Source organism: Silene latifolia, chromosome 1 (assembly GCF_048544455.1).
Source record: "Silene latifolia isolate original U9 population chromosome 1, ASM4854445v1, whole genome shotgun sequence".
NCBI lineage: Eukaryota > Viridiplantae > Streptophyta > Magnoliopsida > Caryophyllales > Caryophyllaceae > Silene > Silene latifolia.
Genome location: NC_133526.1, coordinates 91,026,902 through 91,048,804, shown reverse-complemented (window position 1 = coordinate 91,048,804; position 21,903 = coordinate 91,026,902). Strand labels below are relative to the sequence as shown.

Genomic DNA, 21,903 nt, shown 5'->3' with positions numbered 1-21,903 from the left:
ATAAGAAACATTGATAATGCAATCTTACAAGCTCTTACTCAGATTCTCCAGAACCAGCAAGACATACAACAAAACCAACCTCCTCCTCCTCCCCCTCCTCAGTTTCCAGAAGGTGAAAGACCCGGTTCTTACACTTGGGTGGCAAGTCAATTGACTCGAAACAAGACTCAAACTTATGGTGGTGAAGTAGACCCGGTGGCACTCACCGAATGGTTTCGTGAATTGGAGAAAAGCTTTGCCTTGTATGATGTTCGCGAAGAAGACAAGGTGAAATTGGCTTCTCACTTCCTTGTGAAAGAAGCTGATAGATGGTGGACCATGACTAGTCCTACTTCCACTCTTGAGCCTGGTTTTGGTTGGGATCGCTTTAAGGATCTAGTTGAGGCTAGGTTCTATCCAAAAGAGCTGAAACAACAAAGGCTTAAAGAGTTTATGAATTTAAAGCAAGGAAGTCTTTCTGTCAAGTTTTACCGACAAGTTCAATGAACTTGCTCACTATGCTTCTAGACTTGTCAAAAATGAAGAAGAAAAGGCTTTCTTTTACCTTGACAAGCTTACTCCAAAGCTTAAGAGCTTGATCCGTAGGGATTCTACTTCCTTTGTCTCAATCTATGATGATGCATTATGGGCCGAGAGCTCTATTCGGGCTATTGATGAAGAGGCTCATGCTTCTCGTACTTCCCTTGGCAAGAGGCCACTCTACTCCACTTCTAGGCCTTATGTTGCTCCTTCTAGACCCTTTGTGCCTACTTCTTCCCCCTCTTATCCTAACAAGAAGAGGTTTGTTCCGAGTGGACAAGCAAATCAAGGTGCTCGTGTTCTATCTCCTAGCAACGACAAAAATCCTAAGGGTCGTATGTGCTATCATTGTAAGAAGCCTTTGCATCCCGGAATTCGTTGCTTTGATAAGCAAATTGTGTGTGTCTCTTGCAACAAGCCTGGACACAAGCCTAATGAGTGTCCTGAGAAGAAGACTACTACTACACCTGTTGTTCCTGAGAGGCCGAGAGGTCGCATCTTTGTGATGAGCCGTGCTGAGGCTGAGGCACACCCAGACATAGTCACTGGTACGTTCTTAATATTTGATGTCCCTTGTTTGGTTTTATTTGATACCGGTGCTTCTTTGTCATTTATATCGATGAAATTCTCCGACAAGTTACCTCTTGAACCTTCACTTGGAGATAGTACATCAATATCTTTACCCTCCGGCGACATCTTCTCTTATTCTTATTTTTATTCGGATGTCCCTATATCGATTGCGGGATCTATTTTCCCGGCTAATCTCCTTCGATTTCCACTTGAAGAGTTTGATGTTATTTTGGGCATGTATTGGTTATCTACCTATCATGCTCGATTTGAATGTCGAGATCAAAAGATTGTTCTTAAAAGCCCTTTGGGTACTCGCGTATCTTATCAAGGGGTTCGAAAGCAAACAGGTGTGAAGTTGATCTCAGCTATGAAGATGGTGAATGCTTTGAAGAAGGGTCATCAAGCATTCCTATGTGTAGTGACTACTTCTAATTCTCCTTCTCTTCTTCCGTTTAAGGATGTTCCCATTGTTTGTGAATTTCCGGATGTATTTCCCGATGAATTACCCGGGATTCCTCCTGAAAGAGATGTTGAATTTTCTATTGACCTAGTTCCCGGAACCGGTCCTATTGCTAAAGCTCCTTATCGTATGGCACCTTCCGAATTGAAGGAGTTGAGAGTTCAACTTGATGACTTGATTGAGAAAGGCTTTATTAGGCCTAGTGCTTCTCCTTGGGGTTCCCCCATCCTCTTTGTGAAGAAAAAGGATGGATCTATGCGACTTTGCATTGATTATCGTGAACTCAATCGTGTGACAATAAAGAACAAGTATCCTCTTCCACGAATTGATGATCTCTTTGACCAATTACGTGGTGCTTCTACTTTTTCTAAGATTGACCTCCGATCGGGTTATCATCAAATTCCGGTGCGTGAGTCCGATATTCCTAAGACTGCTTTCAGCACGAGATATGGTCATTTCGAATTTAAAGTGATGCCCTTCGGATTGACTAATGCTCCTGCTATCTTCATGGATCAAATGAATCGTACCTTTAGTGAGTACCTCGATAAGTGTGTTGTAGTGTTCATTGATGATATCTTGATTTTCTCAAAGAATGATGAAGAACATGCCAAACACCTCCATATCATCTTAGACATTCTACATCGTCAAAAGTGGTATGCTAAGTTCTCGAAATGTGAATTTTGGTTGCATCAAGTAACGTTTCTTGGACATGTCATATCCAAAGATGGTGTTATGGTAGATCCTTCTAAGATTGAGGCCGTTGTGGACTGGAAGAGTCCGGAAAATGTGACTGAGATTCGAAGCTTTCTCGGTTTGGCGGGTTATTACCGTCGATTCGTGAAAGATTTCTCTAAGTTAGGTAGACCGATGACTCAATTGTTGAAGAAGGAGTCTAAGTTTGTGTGGACCGATGAGTGTGAGAATGCCTTCTTGGAGTTGAAGACTAGGTTGACTACCGCTCCGGTGTTGACCTTACCTGAGGATGGTGTGGACTACGATGTTTATTGTGATGCTTCAAAGCATGGCCTAGGTTGTGTCTTGATGCAAAACCGAAGGGTTATTGCTTATGCTTCTCGACAACTGAGGGTTCACGAGGTGAATTATCCGACTCATGATCTTGAATTAGCCGCCGTGGTACATGCCTTGAAGACATGGAGGCATTACCTTATTGGAGTTCATTGCCGCATTTATACCAATCATAAGAGTTTGAGGTGTATCTTTACCCAGAAAGAATTGAATATGAGGCAAAGAAGATGGCTAGAGTTGGTGAATGATTATGATGCCGAGTTGATTTATCATGAAGGGAAAGCAAACGTGGTGGCCGATGCTTTGAGTAGGAAGACTAGTCACTCTTTGAGCACTATCCGTGTGTTACCTGATGAACTTACCACGGAATTTCAAAAGTTAGGGACAAGCCTTGTTGGGAAGGGCTTTGACTATCTTAGTGCCTTGAGTGAAGAACCCGACTTTTACCATGAGATCCGTACTTGCCTACCTGAGGATGCTACTTTCAAGTCCATTCAAGCAAAAATCCAACTTGGGCAAGCTAAGGATTGTGTGGTGGATAGTGATGGATACCTTCGTTACCAAGGTAGGATGTATGTTCCGAGAGTAGCCGAGTTGAGGAAGAAGATCCTTGATGAAGCTCACCTTTCTCCTTACTCTATTCATCCTGGTGGTAACATGATGTATAAAGACTTGAGATTACAGTTTTGGTGGCCTAGGATGAAGATTGATGTCCTAGAGTATGTTAGCAAGTGTCTTACCTGTCAGAAAGTGAAGATTGAGCATCAGAAACCCGGGGGTTTGCTACAACCTTTGGATGTTCCCCTTTGGAAATGGGAGTCCATCTCCATGGACTTTGTGATGGCTTTACCTAAGACTGCTAGTGGAAAAGATGCGGTTTGGGTGGTTGTAGATCGATTGACCAAATGTGCTAGGTTTATACCTATCAAGGAGACGTGGAGATTAGATGTCCTAGCTGAGGCCTATGTGAGGGAGATAGTACGCTACTATGGAGTGCCTAAGGATATAGTTTCAGATCGTGACCCTAGATTCTGTTCCCGTTTCTGGACTGCTTTGCAAGCGGCCATGGGTAGTAAGATACTGATGAGTACCGCTTTTCATGCCGCTACAGATGGACAGACTGAGAGGACTATCCAGACTTTAGAGGACCTCCTCCGTGCTTGTGCTTTAGACTTCCACACTTCTTGGGAGAAATGTTTACCTCTGGTCGAATTCTCCTACAACAATAGCTATCATTCCTCTATCAAGATGTCCCCTTATGAAGCTTTGTACGGTAGGAAGTGCCGTAGTCCTGTTTGTTGGGATCAAGTCCAAGATGCTCATGTGTTGGGACCCGATTTGGTAACTGAGACCATCAATCAGGTTCAGATCATTCGAGAGCGTATGAAAGCCGCTCAAGACCGACAAAAATCGTATGCCGATGTCCGTCGTCGACCACTTGCCTTTGAGGTTGATGATCGAGTGTTCCTTAAAGTATCACCTATGAAAGGGGTAAAACAGTTTGGTGTGAAAGGAAAGCTGAGTCCCAAATACATTGGACCTTTCCGTGTTCTTGAGAAGATTGGTCCCGTTGCTTACCGTTTAGAGTTGCCCCCGAATTTGAGCAAGGTTCATGATGTCTTCCATGTATCTCAGTTGAGGAAGTACATTAGTGATCCGAGCCATGTTATTCAAGAAGAAATCCCAGATTTGGAACCTAACTTGGCTTTGGAAGAAAGGCCGATCCGAATCCTCGAAAGGGCAAACAAGCAACTTAGAAACAAAGTTGTGCCCCTAGTTCGTATCCTTTGGCGTTGTGGAAATGTCGAAGAAGAAACTTGGGAGCCTGAATCTTCTATGTTAGCTAAATATCCTGAACTTTTCTCGTGAGGTGATTCTCTTTCCTTTATCTAATTCTTGTGAATTTTAGCAATCCTTTCGAGTGTTCCTCTCCTTCTCTTAAATACTCTCCGCGTTAGTAGTCCTTGCCTAGTTGTTTAAAAGTCGTAGTTAGAGTTTGGTCATAGCTAGTGGAGTTATTATCCTTATTATAGAGTTTCGAACTAAAGACTCTTGGAAATGTTTTAATGTTTTCCACTGGTTTTAACGTCAATGAGTGGTAAAGCTCGTTATTGGAGACGTCCGATAATTGGTTTTCTCATTTGTTGGTGTAAAAATATATATTTTTATGTCTTTGATTTAGAATGTTGATGTTCTTGGACGGCCGACGAGGATATTCCGTTCCATTGAAAAGACACTTATATTTCATATGTTCACATTTTGAAGATTTTGTTTACTTGATTTTAAAGAGATAGACCTACATATATACAATGTTCCTTCTTCTAAGTTTCGGGGACGAAACTTCTTAAAAGGAGGGATGATTGTAACACCCCGTAAATTTGAAGACCTTTATTATATTTTAAAAGTAATATTTTAATCTATTTTAATTTAATATTAATTTATTTGAAATAAAATTTATTTGATAAAATATAATCGTATTTTATTTTGAAGAAATGTAATTATTTTTGATAGTTTAGAAATGTTTAAAAGTGATTTGAACTATATTTAAACCTTTTCCTTTGATAAAATAGATTTCGGATAAAAGTCGTAAAATTGGGATTTTCCCATTTCTTGCGGTCGTTGGGTAAACGAGTTTGGATATTGGACATATGAGTACTTAATCTTTTAGTAAAATCGTGTTTAAGAACTTTATTTTCTCGGAAATCGCGTTCGACGAATATTTCTAATTTCCGTCGAAACGAACCAAAACGTAAACAAATGACCCATCTCCCCATGCCTCTTGGCTGGCCACCTACCCCCATTTGCTCCCTCTTCCAATTTTCATTTCATCCATAACTCAATCTATCTCCTCCTTCTCTCAAACACCAAAAACCCACTAAAAATCCTCCTTACAATCCCTAAATCCACCATAAATCCTTCATTTCTCCACCAAATCTCATAAAAATTATATATTTGGAATCCTCTCTTCAATCCTCATCTACTAGTAAGCTTTATTTTCATTTCCCCCAATTTTTGTTTAAGACACTTTTTTTTAGGGTTTCGAATTTAAGCTTAATAATTATGTTTTTGTTGTTCTTATAGGTGAAGAATTTGAAGATGAGTTAGGTGACTCATATGTTGTTGAAGATGAAGAGTAATTTTGGGTTTTAGAAGCTTTCTCAAGTTATTACTTGTCTCTTTGCTAGCTTAAGGTAACTATTCCGAGTTACTCGACGAATTAATGTCACATTAGTAGTTGTATTTGTTGTTTGTTGTTGTTTGTTGTTGTTGTTGTTGTTGTTGTTGTTGTTGTTGTTGTTTGTTGTTGTTTGAGACGATCTTGTTGATAAATGAATGAATGGAGTAAAATGAGTATGCTTATGTTTAATTTATGTTACCCATTTGTATATTATTGTTTGGAACAAATTTGGATGAGGAATTATGTGTTGTGACAAGTCCGCGTGTTGGCTGGAACGCGTCAGTACCGGACCGAGACGGTTTCCAATGTTTCCAAAAATATGACAGATTGAACGGCATCGAAAAATTAGGTGGTTTAGCCACTTGAATCACTCAATTCGGAGTCCGTATGAGTAAATGGCGTCGTTTTATCGATTAAAATTTATAGAAAAGTTTACCCTTATGTGAGACGGTTATTTATGCTATTTTATTATGCGAGAATTTTGTGGAATTAGTTATTTTGTAAGTTGGAATATATTTTCTTATGTTGATAGTCTTTCTCATGATAGAAATTGGAAATGGCATGAGAATGATATTGTGATGAATTTTGTGATTTGGGCCAAAGTAGGCCAAGACTCTGAGCTGGGCCAGATTGACCGAACGAGTTTGGTCAAACTAGGTTTAAACTGGCCAGCCTCGATTTGACCAATGACCCGTCGCGGGACTAGGGTCGAGGGTTTATCTTTGGGGTGAGATTGGTTGTTATTGGATGTTTTAGGTTGATGCCTTGATATTTGTGATTATCATTTCACATGTTGGTTGTTGGATGCTTTGGATGCCTTATGCTTGAGTCTTGTTGCCTCTCTGCCATTTTAGCTTGTTCTCATGGATTATGGTACTGTTGGTTAGCTGGAATTTGGATTATTATTGATATTGGAGATATTGGAGATATTGTCAGCTGAATATGCTCTTACGTAGTCTTTCATATGCTATGGTGTGTATGATCATTTGTGTGTGTGCAAGTTTGGACTCTTTGCCCCTCTTATGGTTAATTGGGTGTCCTACTTGTCTTGTGTGGAGTGGGCTAAAGTATTCAAGCTGGGACTAGGTCCTAGGTGAGTATTTCGGCCTTCGTCATAGATAGGCCCTTATAGTCTTTGACGAGTGTATGTTCACCGCTTAATAACCTTTGTGTCTTAACTTGGTGGGCTTATATCCAAGTTAGGACATGACCTCCTGACGTACTCTTAGAAGTATGTGGTCAGCTTAAGTACTAGCCAACCCTTTGGTGGACTCCAGAGGGGTACTCATGTGTGTGATCATGGGTCTTGGATGCGGTATTTTCCGCATGTCGCTAGGTCTGCGCAGGTTTAGGACTAGGGTGTTTACCTTACCTCGTGGTATAGACTCGAGTTACAGAGTGACTATTGACTGTCCTAAGAACTTATGCCTGTCTCTAGATATATTGTCCTTTCTTGTTTGATGATTTTATGAATCATAGAAGGTGAGATGCAAGCCGGCTATGGTTGATAGAGTTTGGATTCCTGGATGTTATGTGATTCACATGATAGTGTAGTATGAGTCGGTCTAGTATTCACATGCTAGGACTATGTGTTGTTATATTGTTGTTCACATGATAAGCATGATTGTCTAGCATCTATATGCTAAGGCTATGTGTTATTCGTATTCATATTCTTATGTTTACATGTTATATTAATTATGACATTTCGTGGCTGGGAGAACTCGGAGTTACTCCCCACTGACTGTGGCTTTCGTATTTGTATAAAATGCGATTGACAGGTAGGTGATGCATATATGGGGTACATGGACGAGCTAGCGAGCAAAGTAACCTTGGGACCTAGATTGGCTTTATCTTATTGTGACCCTTAAACACTTTTTATGTCATATACTTTTTAGGGACATATGTCTCCCTTTTTCATATTTGGATTGTATAACTTTGTTTCACGACTTTAGCGATGTTTTATTTATGAGATTTATTTTAGACCTTGCATGTTTGACACCTTCCCATTTGGATATTTTTATAACAGGTTCATGTTTTAAAATTCACAGGTTTTTACCCAAATGAACTTATTACAAACATATCCATGCAGTTTTTATCTAGAATTATGTGTTTACTTTTCCGCAATAAATGAGGGTGTCACATGACGTGGTTGGGGTAGTGTGGTTGTGTCATGGGTGGCTGTTGGTGGTTGGTTATAGGACACTTTTGAGGTCGGTGGTCGTCTTTAGTGTGGTGGTGGTTGTCGTAAATAGTAGTTATACGGGAGTTTGTATATGTCAGGTTTTCGGTATAGGTAGCTTCGTGGTAGTGTTTAGGGCGAGGTTGTGTGGTCTGTTCTGGGCGGTTTAGCTGGTGGTAGGAGGATGTCGGGATTCGTCTTAGTGCAGGCAAGAGGAGTCAGGCGATGGTGGTGTCATTGGTGGTTGGTAGTGTCGGGAGAAGGCGGTTAAAAGATGGGTGTCGGATGCGGTTTTGTCATCTGTATTAAGTGCGTATGTGGGTTTTTGTATTAACGTAGTTTGTCATTGGTAGTTTGTGTTGTTCACATGTTTTGGGTATTTGGTTATTTGTTTAAGACGGGTTTTATTTGGATGACTCGGGATTGAATTTGAATCGGGTTTTAATATCATAGACCTTTAATAATAATAATTAATTAATTTGAATAATGAATATAATTTATAATTATTATTATTATTAAATTAAATAATAATGGAAGCTAATAATTAGTAATTGTAAATATTATTTTTGATAAAGGTGACGGTTGTGAAGGATTATAATCGGATCGGATTGCTTTAATTAATTTGGATTACTTGAGCTGCTTAATTGGAATCGCTTGCCAGGTAGGATAACTACTCAACTCGTCTTATCCTTGTTGGTTTGTGGAGATTATAAAAGTATTGTGGACTCCGGTGAATTAATGGATGTGGATTATATGTTGTCTGATTGGTTATCGTTTAATTATTTATATTGGAAATTTGTTTGGATTGGATACCTCAGCCTCGTGTCTGAGATGATTTCATGTTGGCATGACGTATAATTATAATTGAATACCTCGACTTCGGTTGGGATGATGAATACCTCAGCTTCGGTTGGGATGGTGAATACTTCAACTTCGGTTGGAATGATGAATACCCCGGACCAGGGATTGGCGGGATGAATGGGTGTTTCGGGTGATGAGCTCAGTTGTTTTGGCATCATATATCATATCATTTCACTTTGACTTGTTGTTGGTTATTCCTACTCAACCTCGTGGTTGACAGTGTATTCGTGAACACCTGCGGTGAACCGTTTTATGGGGAGCAGATTTGACAGGTACAAAAGATTAGCTGACTTGGGAGCATTGGGATGAGAGCCAAACTTGGAACCTTAGATGAAGTCTAGATCACATATATAGGTATATCACTTATTTATTTTCCGCTGCGAGTTGTATTTATTTTTATATTAAGTATTAGTTGATTAAAATTGTAAAACATATTGAACCATTAAAGTTTTTATTTAAAGTACTTTGGTGAGTTGTACTTTGTTATCTACTACCTCGGGAAACCGAGATGATAACAGTCCTATTTATTTGGGAATGTCTAGCTAAAGGCTCCCGAATAAATGGGGGTGTTACAGGTTCCTAGTCCATTTCCTCGAGTAGTGAAAGCCCTTGATACAAACATGATTATGCACCACGGTATGGTTGACGTCAATCGCTATCTATCTTTAGGCTCAGATAAGAATTTGGACCGTCCAGATGGGACATTTGGTCGAATGGGTTGGGTTGGGCCTACAAAGGCCGAATCACGACCTAAGAAGGTCGAGTAATGAAAATCGATAACTGTCTCGTATAAACTATTCCCTAACCTTGTTCAAGTTTCACCCTTGGCAACACATAAGCGTATTCTCCCCAGCGGAGTCGCCAAACTGTGGACACGGGCCCACGGGGGCGCTTGGGAACAAGCGTTTGCATTTGTGGGGTCGCCACCAATTTTTATGGGAAATTGGAACCGTACTAATACCTCGTGTCATGTCAAGACACAAAGTAGTGACATAGATACTAAGAACTCGTTACCCTTAGCATTCGATGTCTAGAATGACTCTCGTGGATGCCAATGAACACGGATGTTCACAAAGATGTGGAGTAAGGGGTGAGGGTACGTATTAGGAAGTCCTTTTACTGAACACCTAATCCCGCCCGCCTCGATAGCGGCCTCTATTAATGATTAGGGAAATCATTTGTATTTGATATTGTTCCGGGTGTAATTCCAGAGCAGTTATTTGTTACCACCCGTGCTTGTAGAATGACGTCTTTGGTTGGCTTCTCCTTTCGGTCTCCTGAAACAGTGAACAAACTGAGGGCTCGGCTTTGGACCGAGCGAACTCACTCCGACGCTCAAGTCAGTAACTTAGAGAGGTAAGTTGTTGTTACTTGGCGAAGTATATATTGTAGAGAGATAAGGAGGATATTACCAGATGAATAGTGATTTTTAGGTTAAATTGTGGATCCTTTCCTCAATGAGGGTTGAGGAGTATTTATAGACTTTCACCTTTTGTCACGTAGTGGCCAAGTGGCTAGCAGGTGGAAAGACTGATCTGCCCTCGGCCGAGGGACCCATGGCAGGCCGGCGGGCCCGTTGACTCGCCGCCGAGGGGTCTTGGATATGAGTTCGCGGATATGTGCCCCGGCTGGCTAGTTGTCCCAGCCGAGGCATAAGAGACAGGCCGACAGGCTGAGTCGGTTAGGCTGTCTAAGTCGTTGACTTGCTATAGATATCCTTGACCTTGCTCAGTATGTTGACTTTGTCAGCGGGTGCTGAATATGCCCCATCAATTTGCCCCCAGCGTAGTCTATGCCATGGTATGGGCTCCGATGTATGTTGAGCGTATATTCTGCGCAAGTAAAAAATTTCTGCCCCGGCTTCTTCTTCCTCGGCTTGATCGTATTATGGCCGTACCATATCCCCCCTCCACATGGTTGTGTAATGGACATCCGATGTGGAAAAGGCAATGACGCTGGCTGAGACCAGGGTGGAGAGTGCCGGTTGTTTCTGATTGCCCCCTGGCTGGTGCTATCTGGCTTGGTTGATCATGTGGCCGGCGGAGAACGGATACTTAGGAATTTGTTGAAGATGAATAGGCAGAGAGTTATGAAGGGGCGTGTTGAAGACGCTTGGTCACTGTTGCATTGATTGACGTTCAACTGTTGCAACGATTGACATTCCGTGGTTGCATGTCTGACACGTGTACATTCGCCGATTGGTCGACGCGTTTCATGGGTCGTGCCCTGATTGGTCCTTCTTCATGGGCTTTCCCCTATAAATAGGGCAGTTAGTCCCTGAAATTGGCCACCAATTTCATTCTCTCTAAAATTTTCTTCTCTCTAAACTTTCATGGGCTTCTTTCTCTTCTAATCTTCAGAGTCGTTACTTCGGCTAGTGCTTTTCTTCAAGGTAAACAAACAAATTTTTCCCTTTTTAACTTGTAAGTTTTGTTGTAAACATGTCTTCTGCTGATGCCGGACCTAGTAAACCTGCGCCGGGGGGTTCCCCGTCGCGTCTTGATGAAGAGGAGGCTCTGGCCGCCGTCCCGCTAAGGTCCGGGGGTCCTAGGTCTCCTTCTCCCGAAGTTGATCCAGAAGCTTTGGAGGGTTGGGAGGATGATGATGACGTTGATGATGACGGTGATGATGTTGAAAGGGCTCATCCTAATGAGGGGAGGCGAGACGTCATGGATCACGGCGAACCTTGTAAGGTCTCCGCCCGACCGTGCCTGGACCCACAAGTTCGCCGGTTGTTCCGCGAAACATTTTTCGAGGGCCACTTCTACTTCGGCGGGGGATACAAAATTGTTATCCCCGAGGAGGGTCGGCCGTCTGTTGCCCTCCCCGGGTTGCACCGGCGATACATCCCAGCACCGGAGTACGGGCTCCGGTTTCCGCTGAATGATTACCTTATGGCCATTATTAGGGCTATGAACGTCGCCGTGGCCCAGCTGCACCCGTTGGCCATTAGAACTATAGTCGGCTTTGTCTGGCTCTGTCTCTTCAAGGGGGAGGTCCCAACGGTTAATTTATTCCGTCGGCTTCACCACCTTCGGCCGTCATTTCCTGGCCGCGTCGGATGGTACAGCGTACAAATGAAGCCGGGTTACGTCTCCGTTGATAAGCTCTCCTCCTGCAAGGACTGGAAAGATCGGTGGGTGTATGTTGAGGTGCCGGATGACTATCCGCTGCCCCGGTCCTTCCAGCACGAAGTTAACTTGCGGTGCGAGAGTAAGGCAGAGCGTGAGAAATGGGTCACCCGGAGCAAGCTTAAGATGGACGCCAGGAAGGTCCCTCTTAATGCGGATGAGAAGCTGGCGATAAGGCTTTTTGAGGCGGACAAGAGTGGGGTGTCGAAAAGATGGATTCCCCCGACGCAGATCATTCTTCAGGATGAGCTGCTCTGCCATGTTGGCCTCATACCGGCCCTAGCACAGGGTGAGTGGGGTCGGTGTGAGGCCCATCTCTGCTCTTAATGTTTCTGTTTCTTGAATTTTGATTTATTTCTTCTACTTAACCCTTGCTTTGGTTCCTTTGCAGACCACTTTGGACCAGACCTGTCTGAGGATATCCTCCGGAGAATGGGGCTGCACAAGGATAAGACCGTTGCTGATTTGCACCCTAAGGCTCTGGCCCGTGATCGCAGAATGTCGCCGAATGATCTCATGGATCAGCAGCTGAAAGGCTTGAACGTGGAGGCGGCCCAGGCGAAGGTTGCTAGTAACATGCCGCGCCGAACGCGGAAAGCAAAGTCTTCGGCGGCGACGGCGTCGACATCAGTTCCGCCTCCCATCCCTTCAGTCCAGAAGGAGACGGTGGTGATCGTTGACATTACCAATGGGGAGGACTCCGATGCGGAGGGGTCCCCCCTTGTCCGTAAAAGGAAAGAGTCTACTCCTGCTGCCAATGCTTCCGCTGCTACTACTGCCGAGGGCGGCAAGGAAATGGGTCCTCCGACCAAGAAAGCTAAGCCCGGTACTGATCTATCCTATTGCTCAGACTTAGCCGGTTCATTGGGCGTCCCTGATGACAGGCTCTCCGATATGTCCATGTGTATTGACACGGATGCTTTAATTGAATTTTTTGTAGATCAACCGTCGGCAGCCGCCGTTCTCACTGTGCGGCAATTAGAGAAGCAGCCTGAGAAGGCGGGTGATAGAAATGTCACCGTTGACTCCTTACTCCAGAAGGTTTCCCCCACCGAGCTTGTGGCAGAGGGGACGAGAATATACAAGAGGCTGGCGAAATGGACTCAGCTAGCCGGCTCCCACATTATGGAGCAAGAGAAGACCATGGCTGAAGCTGCCCCACAGCTCGAGCGGCTAAGGCTTGAACTCGACGCGGCGAACAAGGAGGCTAAGAGGGCCAAGGCTGAGGCTGAAAAGGCAGTCCCTGCTGAGAGAAAACTCAGGGAGGACGCTGAAAAGGAGGTCCTTACTGAGAGAGTCAAGGCCGAGGCTGCGGCGGTATTTGAAGCCGCTAAGTCGCCTGGAGATGCGTGACCTCGTTCAGAAGCACGCCGACCTTTACCGTACGCAGAGGGACGAATTTAGGGGCTTGTTTCAGGCCCAGGGGAAGGTGGTTCGGAACAAGGATGCTATCATCACCCAAAGGGAGGAGGACATTGAGACGCTCCAAACCGTTATCCTCCCTAACATGTGTGCCCAATACCGGGACCTGGCCGAAGAAGCCGCCAGGGAAGTGATTGGGGAGCTCTTCCTTCTTGATGGCTCCTTTCCGTGGGACAAATTTGACGAGCTGTTTGAGGATAAGCTCGAAGCTAAGGAGAAAGCCGCGGAGGAGAAGGCCAAGGAGGAGAAACGGGTGAAGAGGGAGGAAGAGGTGGCTGCGGAGAAGGCAGCCCTTGCTGAAGAGGCCAAGGCGGCCAAAGAGGAAGCGGAGAGGATGAGGGCAGCTGAGGCTGCTGAGGCTGAGGCTGCCAAGAAAGCTGAGGCTGAGGCTGCTGAGGAAGCCGAGACTGCGAAGACAGCTTCTGAGTTGCCCAACAAGGACGACGCTGCTAACGCTGTTGATGACAAGCAGCAACAGGCGTAGGGAGACGGGCAGTCGTCACCAAGCTCACCCGGCGTCTCGGATAGCTGCAGCTGTTCGGGAGCCAATTATTAAGCCTTTCCTCCCTGCCATCTTTTGGCGCTTGAATGATATGTCTATAACCTTTTGCTTTCCTTTTCCTTGTATTTGTACACCTTTGGTAGGTTGTGTTTTGGCTTATCCCTATGGGGACGGCCGTCGTCTGTATTCTCCTCACTTGCAACCCGTTGTCATTTTTAATAAGAGTTTGCTGATTTTGCCTCTGGCTCGGCCGAGGTCTTTTCTTGTCTTCTTGCGTTATTAATTGAGCGCTCTTTTTCATTTTTACCTTCGGCTTGGCCGAGGCAGTCAGAATGCGTATCTCAACTATGTTTAACGTCTTTTCTTGAATATGTTAGCGTGTCGACCGTTGTGTCCCCTGCCAGGCCTTCGGTTGGCCGAGGCGACTAGGGGTTACGGCGCGACAGCGTATGATAGGGACTGCTGTGACGTCTACCTCTTGGAGTGACTGCCGTGGCGTCTACCTCTTGGGGTGACTGCCGTGGCATCTACTTCTTGGGGTGACTGCCGTTGCGTCTATTTCTTGATAATGACTGCGGTGACGTCTACCTCTTGGAGTGACTACCGTGGCGTCTACCTCTTGGGGTGACTGCCGTGGCGTCTACTTCTTGGGGTGACTGCCGTTGCGTCTATTTCTTGATAGTGACTGCGGTGACGTCTACCTCTTGGAGTGACTGCCGTGGCGTCTACCTCTTGGGGTGACTGCCGTGGCGTCTACTTCTTGGGTGATTTGCCGTTGCGTCTATTTCTTGATAGTGATGCGGTGACGTCTACCTCTTGGAGTGATCGCCGTGGCGTCTACCTCTTGGGGTGACTGCCGTGGCGTCTACTTCTTGGGGTGACTGCCGTTGCGTCTATTTCTTGATAGTGACTATGGGGGGGGGGGGGGGAAATGAACACTTTGGTGGAAAACTTGGACCATTCTTCATTAGATATAAACATGCGTCGGGGTGTCCACAGTTGTCTCGGGCGCCTCCGCCGCTATACAAAGTATTTCCTGAGATAGTGTTCTAATGGCTCATCCAAGGCACACCCTCCATGTCTGTCAGCCGGTATCTACCCAGCCTTATTTCTTCAACCACTTTGCCGGGACCTTCCCAGTTAGCCGTTAGTTGCATCCATGAGGTCGCCCTCCTGTTGTAAGGATGGGCTCTTTCCCTTCTCTGATTTCTTTGCCACTTTGAGGGATTGCATGTTACACCCTCTGGCAGATATCTGGATGTTGACCACCTCATCCTTCTCGTCCCTGGAGACGAGCTTATGCGCCTCCCCCCGGTCCGAGACATACATCAGTGTCAGGGCCCGGATGGACATCACTGCGTCGGCCTCGCTCAGAGTGAGTCGGCCTATGAGAACGTTGTAGGCGGACGAGCCGTCGATGACCACGAACTCAGCTAGGATATTCTTAGCCGCATCTCCCTCGCCGAACATCACCGGCAACCGATCAACCCTGGGGTACCAGGCCGATTTAAAAAGCGTACAACGGATTGGTGCAGGGGCTCAGGTCTTCAACCTTCAGACCGAGGTTGAGAAAGCACTCCCTGAACATGATGTTCGTGTAGGCGCCTGTGTCAATCAGGCACCTCTTGACCAGGTGGTTGGATATGTCCAAGTGGACTACAAGTGGGTCGCTGTGAGGGGCGATGACTCCCTCGTAGTCCTTCTTCCCAATAGTCATGTCGGGGATGCTGGACGCGGGGACCGCTGTTTTAGGCACAAAGTTGATGGCCTGATACAGCTCGTTCAGGTGCCGTTTGTGCCCATGAGCGGACCCACCGTTCTCGTTGCCCCCGATGACAATATGGATCACTCCTATTCGTTCGAAGACGGATTTCTTATTCGAGCCGCCGGCATTAGTCTTTTGGCCTTTGGCGACATATTTGTCGAGGCTCCCCTTCCGGATCAGCTCTTCGATGGCATTCTTCAGATGCCGGCAGTTGTCAGTAAGGTGACCGGTGTGGCCGTGGTACTCACAGTACTGGCTCGTGTCACCGTCCCTCTTCGGCTTGGGGTGCCTTTCCCACTTCTGGCCCTCGTGCTTGCTCAGGGCGAAGACCTCGGCGGCAGATACGACCAAGGGGTGTGGCCATTGAACCGCTTCTGGTAGTACGGTCCTGAATTCCCCCCGGCGCCCGCCGAGTTTTGCTTTCTGGTGGACCTGTCAGACCGTGACCTATTATTGTCACGGCGTCCTTCGTCCGAGTTATCCTCCCGGCGGCTCTTTCTCTCTGAGTGCCCAGCCTCGCTGGGGCCTACCCAGGTCTTATGGCAGTCCTCCACCTTTATGGCCTGATCGGCCATCTTCCTGGCGGAGTCTAGGTTCAGGCCGCCACACTTGATGAGCTCATTTTTTAGGTCTCCTCTCGGGAGGCCTTTCATCGCGAAAGGTCGCCGGTTCATTGTTCGGCTCACGAATCTGCTGAACCTTGGCGTCGAACCTTTTTACATAACTTCGGAGAGACTCGCCTCCCTCCTGTCTGATAGTCAGGAGGTCCGAGGTCTCCACGGCCCTCCTCTTGTTGCAAGAATACTGGGCTAGGAATGTGTCCTTTAGGTCGGCGTAACAGTATACCGACCCGTCGGGTAGCCCCTTGTACCAACTTTGTGCCATCCCATGCAGTGTCGTTGGGAAGACTCGGCACCAAACCTCATCGGGTTGCTCCCATACCGACATGTGAGACTCGTAAGCCTCGACGTGGTCGGTTGGGTCGCCTTCTTCTTTGTATGCTATGGGTGGCAGCTTTAGCTTAGTCGGCACCGGGGTCTCTAAGACGTAGGTGCTGAGGGGTTGTCTGACCGCGTGTCGAACGACACGCGGCGATCGACTCCTCGCACCCCTAGTCCAGCTCCTCTCCCCGTGGCGGGAGGGGCTTCTTCTCCGCCTCTGGTGAGTCGGGCTTCTTCTCCGACTCTGGTAAGTCGGACTTCTTCCACTCCTCTGGGGAATGCCTCGTCGGTGCTGCGGCGACGCCGTCCTCCCGTAAGTGCGGGAAGGACTCAGGTCTGACACTAGCGCTCTGGGCTCCCCCGGCGTCTCGACAGGGCCAGCTTCTTCCAGTGCTCCGTTCAAGTCTCTTGGAGTCACATTCTGGTCCCTGGTCTCTTGGACGGGTTCCGCCGCTCTTGTCGGTGTGACAGTGTGAGCCGGCGTACTACTAATTAGGTCCAGGAGTTGCTTCAGTTTTGCTGCATCAACCACGTGTCCCATGATGGTGACCTGGTTGGCGGGCAGCGGCATATCTGGCATTATTGGCATCCCGTACTCCGGTTGAATTACCCGGCCGGTGGAGGGCTGCGCAACTCCAGAATTGTGGACGGTATCATCATGGTAGAATTCGGTTTCGTCAGTTACGAATACCTCTTGTTGTTTTGACATCTTCTTAGCTTTTTGGGTGGGTTTTTGTTTTGTTTAGGAATGAATGTGACTAGCTTGTAGTATCCCTTTCCCACAGACGGCGCCAATTGTTCCGGGTGTAATTCCAGAGCAGTTATTTGTTACCACCCGTGCTTGTAGAATGACGTCTTTGGTTGGCTTCTCCTTTCGGTCTCCTGAAACAGTGAACAAACTGAGGGCTCGGCTTTGGACCGAGCGAACTCACTCCGACGCTCAAGTCAGTAACTTAGAGAGGTAAGTTGTTGTTACTTGGCGAAGTATATATTGTAGAGAGATAAGGAGGATATTACCAGATGAATAGTGATTCTTAGGTTAAATTGTGGATCCTTTCCTCAATGAGGGTTGAGGAGTATTTATAGACTTTCACCTTTTGTCACGTAGTGGCCAAGTGGCTAGCAGGTGGAAAGACTGATCTTCCCTCGACCGAGGGACCCATGGCAGGCCGGCGGGCCCTGTTGACTCGCCGCCGAGGGGTCTTGGATATGAGTTCGCGGATATGTGCCTCGGCTGGCTAGTTGTCCCAGCCGAGGCATAAGAGACAGGCCGACAGGCTGACTCGGTTAGGCTGTCTAAGTCGTTGACTTGCTGTAGATATCCTTGACCTTGCTCAGTATGTTGACTTGGTCAGCGGGTGCAGAATATGCCCCATCAGATATGTTGTCGATTATATGCATGCAATGAAACAAACAACGTTTTAGTCCTAGTATGTGAATATTAACTAAGTCGGTGAACACGTAATTTAGCACTCATTATTGTCGAATTAGGGTTTAGAATTAATTACATGTGAAAACAAGTAAATAAATCATACATAATAATGATAAATACGAGAAATAAATAACGATAATTAAAATTACAATAATTTACAATTGGTTACATGATTTACGTCAAAAATATACTTAAGACGGATGATTTGAGAAAAGAATGGAAAATAAAAGGTTAGAAAATAAACAGATTAGAGGTGATAATACAATTATTAGCTGATTAATTAATTAAGAGATTAGGTCATAGCAAGAACGGAGTTCAGGGACAGAAGTCACCCTGGAACAGGCGCAACAATGCTGCGTCTCTTGGAAGAGGCGCAGTGGTCACTGCGTCTGTTTCTAAGTTGAATTCTGGTTGTGAAGTCAAAACTGCGGATTGTTTACGTTCGTTGGTAATTTTAGGAGTCGTTTGGTTACCCACTAAACAATGCAGGAACTTAAATTCATGTGAATTGCAAAATGGGTATGTTGTTTGGTTACCCCAATTCACATGAATTGGAAGTTCCCATGAATTACAATTCCTCCATAATGGAGGAAGTTGCTTACCTAGGCCCCCCTAGGTAAGTTAGAATGCCTACATGAATTGCACTTCCTCCATGGCAACCAAACATTTTTTTGCAATTCACATGAATTCCAAATTCACGTGTTTTATGACTTCCTAGCCAATACAAATTCCTATATGCAACCAAACGACCCCTTAATGATTGATTATCGATATTGGACTCGGATGAAAGTGATTTAACATATTATTTACATATGAAAGTGTCATAAAAGCTATAAAACACAAGTTAAAACGGATTAAAACTAATTAAAACTAATTATAAACGTGTTAGGATTAATTACAAATTAATTAGGTTATTTACGAAAACAGAAACGAGTTAGACAAACTGGAAACAAAAGGTAAAAAGTATGTACAAGGACGAATTTCATAAACTTTATATGAACGAATCAAGTCCCAAAAATCCGGGTTTGACTTAATGGCGAAAACCCGCAAATATTGATTATAAGGGATTTAAACCGTGAATAAAACGTGATAATTATTAATAGTGAAATAGAACTCGTATTAGAATTATTATGTACGAAATAAAAGAAGAAAAACGAGAAAAGACGAAACCAATAACGAACAGAGGAAGAAGAAGAAAAGCAAGAACTGCGGTAGCCTCAGGAAGAGGCGCAGCAGATGCTGCGACTCTTCGAAGAGGCGCAGCAGTTGCTGCGTTTCTTCTCGACGTCTTGTCACTATTAATCCGTAAAAGAGGGTTTAATAAAGGGTTTTAGAAATCGGTTTTAAATATGCTTTTGACGTAAATCTTACATTAATTGATACAAAAATGAAATACAGTAATAAAGATGGGATTTACACCCTCAGACTTACATGTTTGACGAAACGAGATTAACTAAGTTAACGTTTTAGTGATTGCTCGACTCGAATGTATGAAGAAAGTGCCCTCGTGAGAGGATTTAGATTAAATTGATTAATGTGTAGTGGTCAAATTGGTCGGTCATGCAACGTGACTGGTACTCAGAATGATCTGAGCTTATGTGGTCGATTGATCAAGCACGTAGACGTCAAAAGCTTAGAAAACGGCCTTAGAATGCAAAGGGAGAAGAGAAGGGCGGACACTCGCGTGAAAAATATGTGGGACGGAGGTCCCTATTTATACTAGAAAATATGAAGAGTTATGGAATGACTCAAACTTTGGAAACAAATCACGGAAAAATATGAAAATACGCAGAAAAGGGCCGGGGAAGAGGCGCAGCAGCTGCTGCGATCCTTCGAAGAGGCGCAGCAGATGCTACGTCTTTTCCCCAGAGGTTTCCTCCTGCGGAAGAAAGAATTTCGCGTTTCTTTTATGGAATTGCGGTAGATCTTAACTTCCTTATAAGATTTTTGAGATATATTTTGCCATAAGATGTAAAATTAAATTTATGGAATAAATATATCCGGAATATTCTAGGACATTCTGACTCGACATTTTAAACGCTTTATTAGAAAATGAAGCGGTTTTTGACCAGGACTCCAAATGAACTCTAATTATCGTCAAAACGACCGTATCAGCGCATAGATGATGACCAAGGGGTAGACACAAGTATTTGAGCTATCACTTGACGATAAACTTACGAACTATTATAAATCGTTTCGTGTACCAAACATGCGGCCCAATCATCACCGGGTGGCTTGCGGGAGGTGCAGAAATGAGGTATCTACAGAGCCGCCGGTTTGACTGAGGCTTGGACAAGGCGAAAGTCAAAGTATAGCCACCAGGTCAATCAAAGTTTACCACCTGACGACTATGGCGACGCGAGACGGCTCAAGGGGTCTGAGCCAAGGACCTGTCGTCGGGAACATTTTAGAGTCTGTCGACTTTCGGGGAGGGTCGTTTAAAGTCCATTAGACTAGGTAAGGAGGCTCGCCAGCCATAAGAAGAAACCATACCTGATATTTCTTTCTCGAAACAAATAAACATTGAGGACAGTAGGACTTCGGTAGAAAACTGTTGGGAGAACTATGCTTGCGTCGGTCTCAAACGAACTCTCGTCGGGGAATATGTTGATGATCCTGTCTGGATTGAATCATTTCTGGGAACCTGCTCGTGTCTTCTTCCAAACAAACTCCGTCTCTCGAAAATTAGAATAGGCTGTCATGGACTCTCGGTGGATAAAAAGGCGAAACCCGATCGTTGCTGCAAGCGAAGTCCTGATGAAATACTACGACGGTTCGCAGTCTGCTTGAAGTTAAAATACTGCGACAGTTCACGGTCTGCTCGAAGATAAAATACCGCGATAGTTCACAGTCTGCTCGAAGATACGGGTCCGGACAAAAAATAAACGTACAATAGACCCAATATATGATATATGGTGTTGGGGAATAGGCGCACCAAAGATGGGCCCACAAGTAACCAACTTATAACGAACTTTTGAAAATTGAACGGAAAAGGAGCTGGGGAAGAGGCGCAGCAAGAGTTGCGACTCTTGGAAGAGGCACAGCAGATGCTGCGTCTTTTCCCGAGTTCGTCCTTGTCTGAGTAATAGAGGTATGTGTCTTATCTTTGCTTTAATTCCCGTATTAGCTCGATTTTGATTGGAAAAATTAGGTTTTTTTGTATTACCCAAATTTCGAAAATTTGGGGCTTTTCCCCCAAATGGGTTTGTCTTGTAAAATTGACAATGGAAATGGATAATAGGCAATGCTAGGAACATAACCATGTATTCTTTTTGAATTTTCGTCGAGTATTGAACATTTGAGCAATTTTGAGACGGTTTCTCAGCTGTTTCGAAACTTGCTTCGAAATTGCCTTTAGGATTGCCCATTTTTGATGAAATTTGGTTTTCTGGAATCCTTGCGTGATGATTAAACTTCCTACCATGTCAGATTTTTGATTTGTGGCAGCTTTTTTCAGGACACTTTTCCTAGGCATAATCGATATTATAGCGAAATGCTGCCGAATTTTCGACTCAAACCCGTGACTAGGCTTGGACTTAGACTTGAATTGACCCAATTTACCACATGAGTGATAGGGTTTCGAATGAAAAGGCTAAAGATTGCGAGAAAGGCCATTTTCAGGGCTCGAAAAGGCTTGAAACAACTTATCAAGGCTTGTAGTCACTTGACGCGGCCTAATTTACTTTGATTTTGCAGGTGACGTTCCTTCTACGTTGGAGAGGGCTTCCATGGACGTAGACTTTGACTTCGACCCTTCTCTTACTCTTAAGGAGGTGTTCGAGGAGGTTGTACAGGAGGAGGTTTAGGAGGTCCCGCGGCAGGCCAACGTAGGGCGTGGTGGTCGTCAGCTGGTGGGGGCGCCTGAGTGGGCCGAGAAATGGGATGGTAGACATCTCATTTGGGCAGCAGAGAGCCAC

The 21,903-nt window shown here is 45.0% G+C and overlaps 1 protein-coding gene across 1 annotated transcript; it reads left to right on the top strand.

Annotated features, from left to right (window-relative positions):
* The first annotated feature begins 856 nt into the window (after positions 1-856).
* LOC141650534 (uncharacterized) lies at positions 857-21,792 on the top strand. Its single transcript, XM_074458678.1, has 2 exons — positions 857-1,676; positions 21,683-21,792. Exons 1-2 carry the CDS (start codon positions 857-859, stop codon positions 21,790-21,792), a joined length of 930 nt encoding a protein of 309 aa, XP_074314779.1.
* The last annotated feature ends 111 nt before the right edge of the window (positions 21,793-21,903 follow it).

Excerpts from the sequence above, each read along its gene's own strand:
- LOC141650534 (XM_074458678.1), top strand. The coding sequence starts at position 857 with ATGTGCTATCATTGTAAGAAGCCTTTGCATCCCGGAATTCGTTGCTTT. Across the intron at positions 1,677-21,682 it reads TATTGCTAAAGCTCCTTATC|GTGACGTTCCTTCTACGTTG; the intron begins GTATGGCACCTT and ends TTGATTTTGCAG.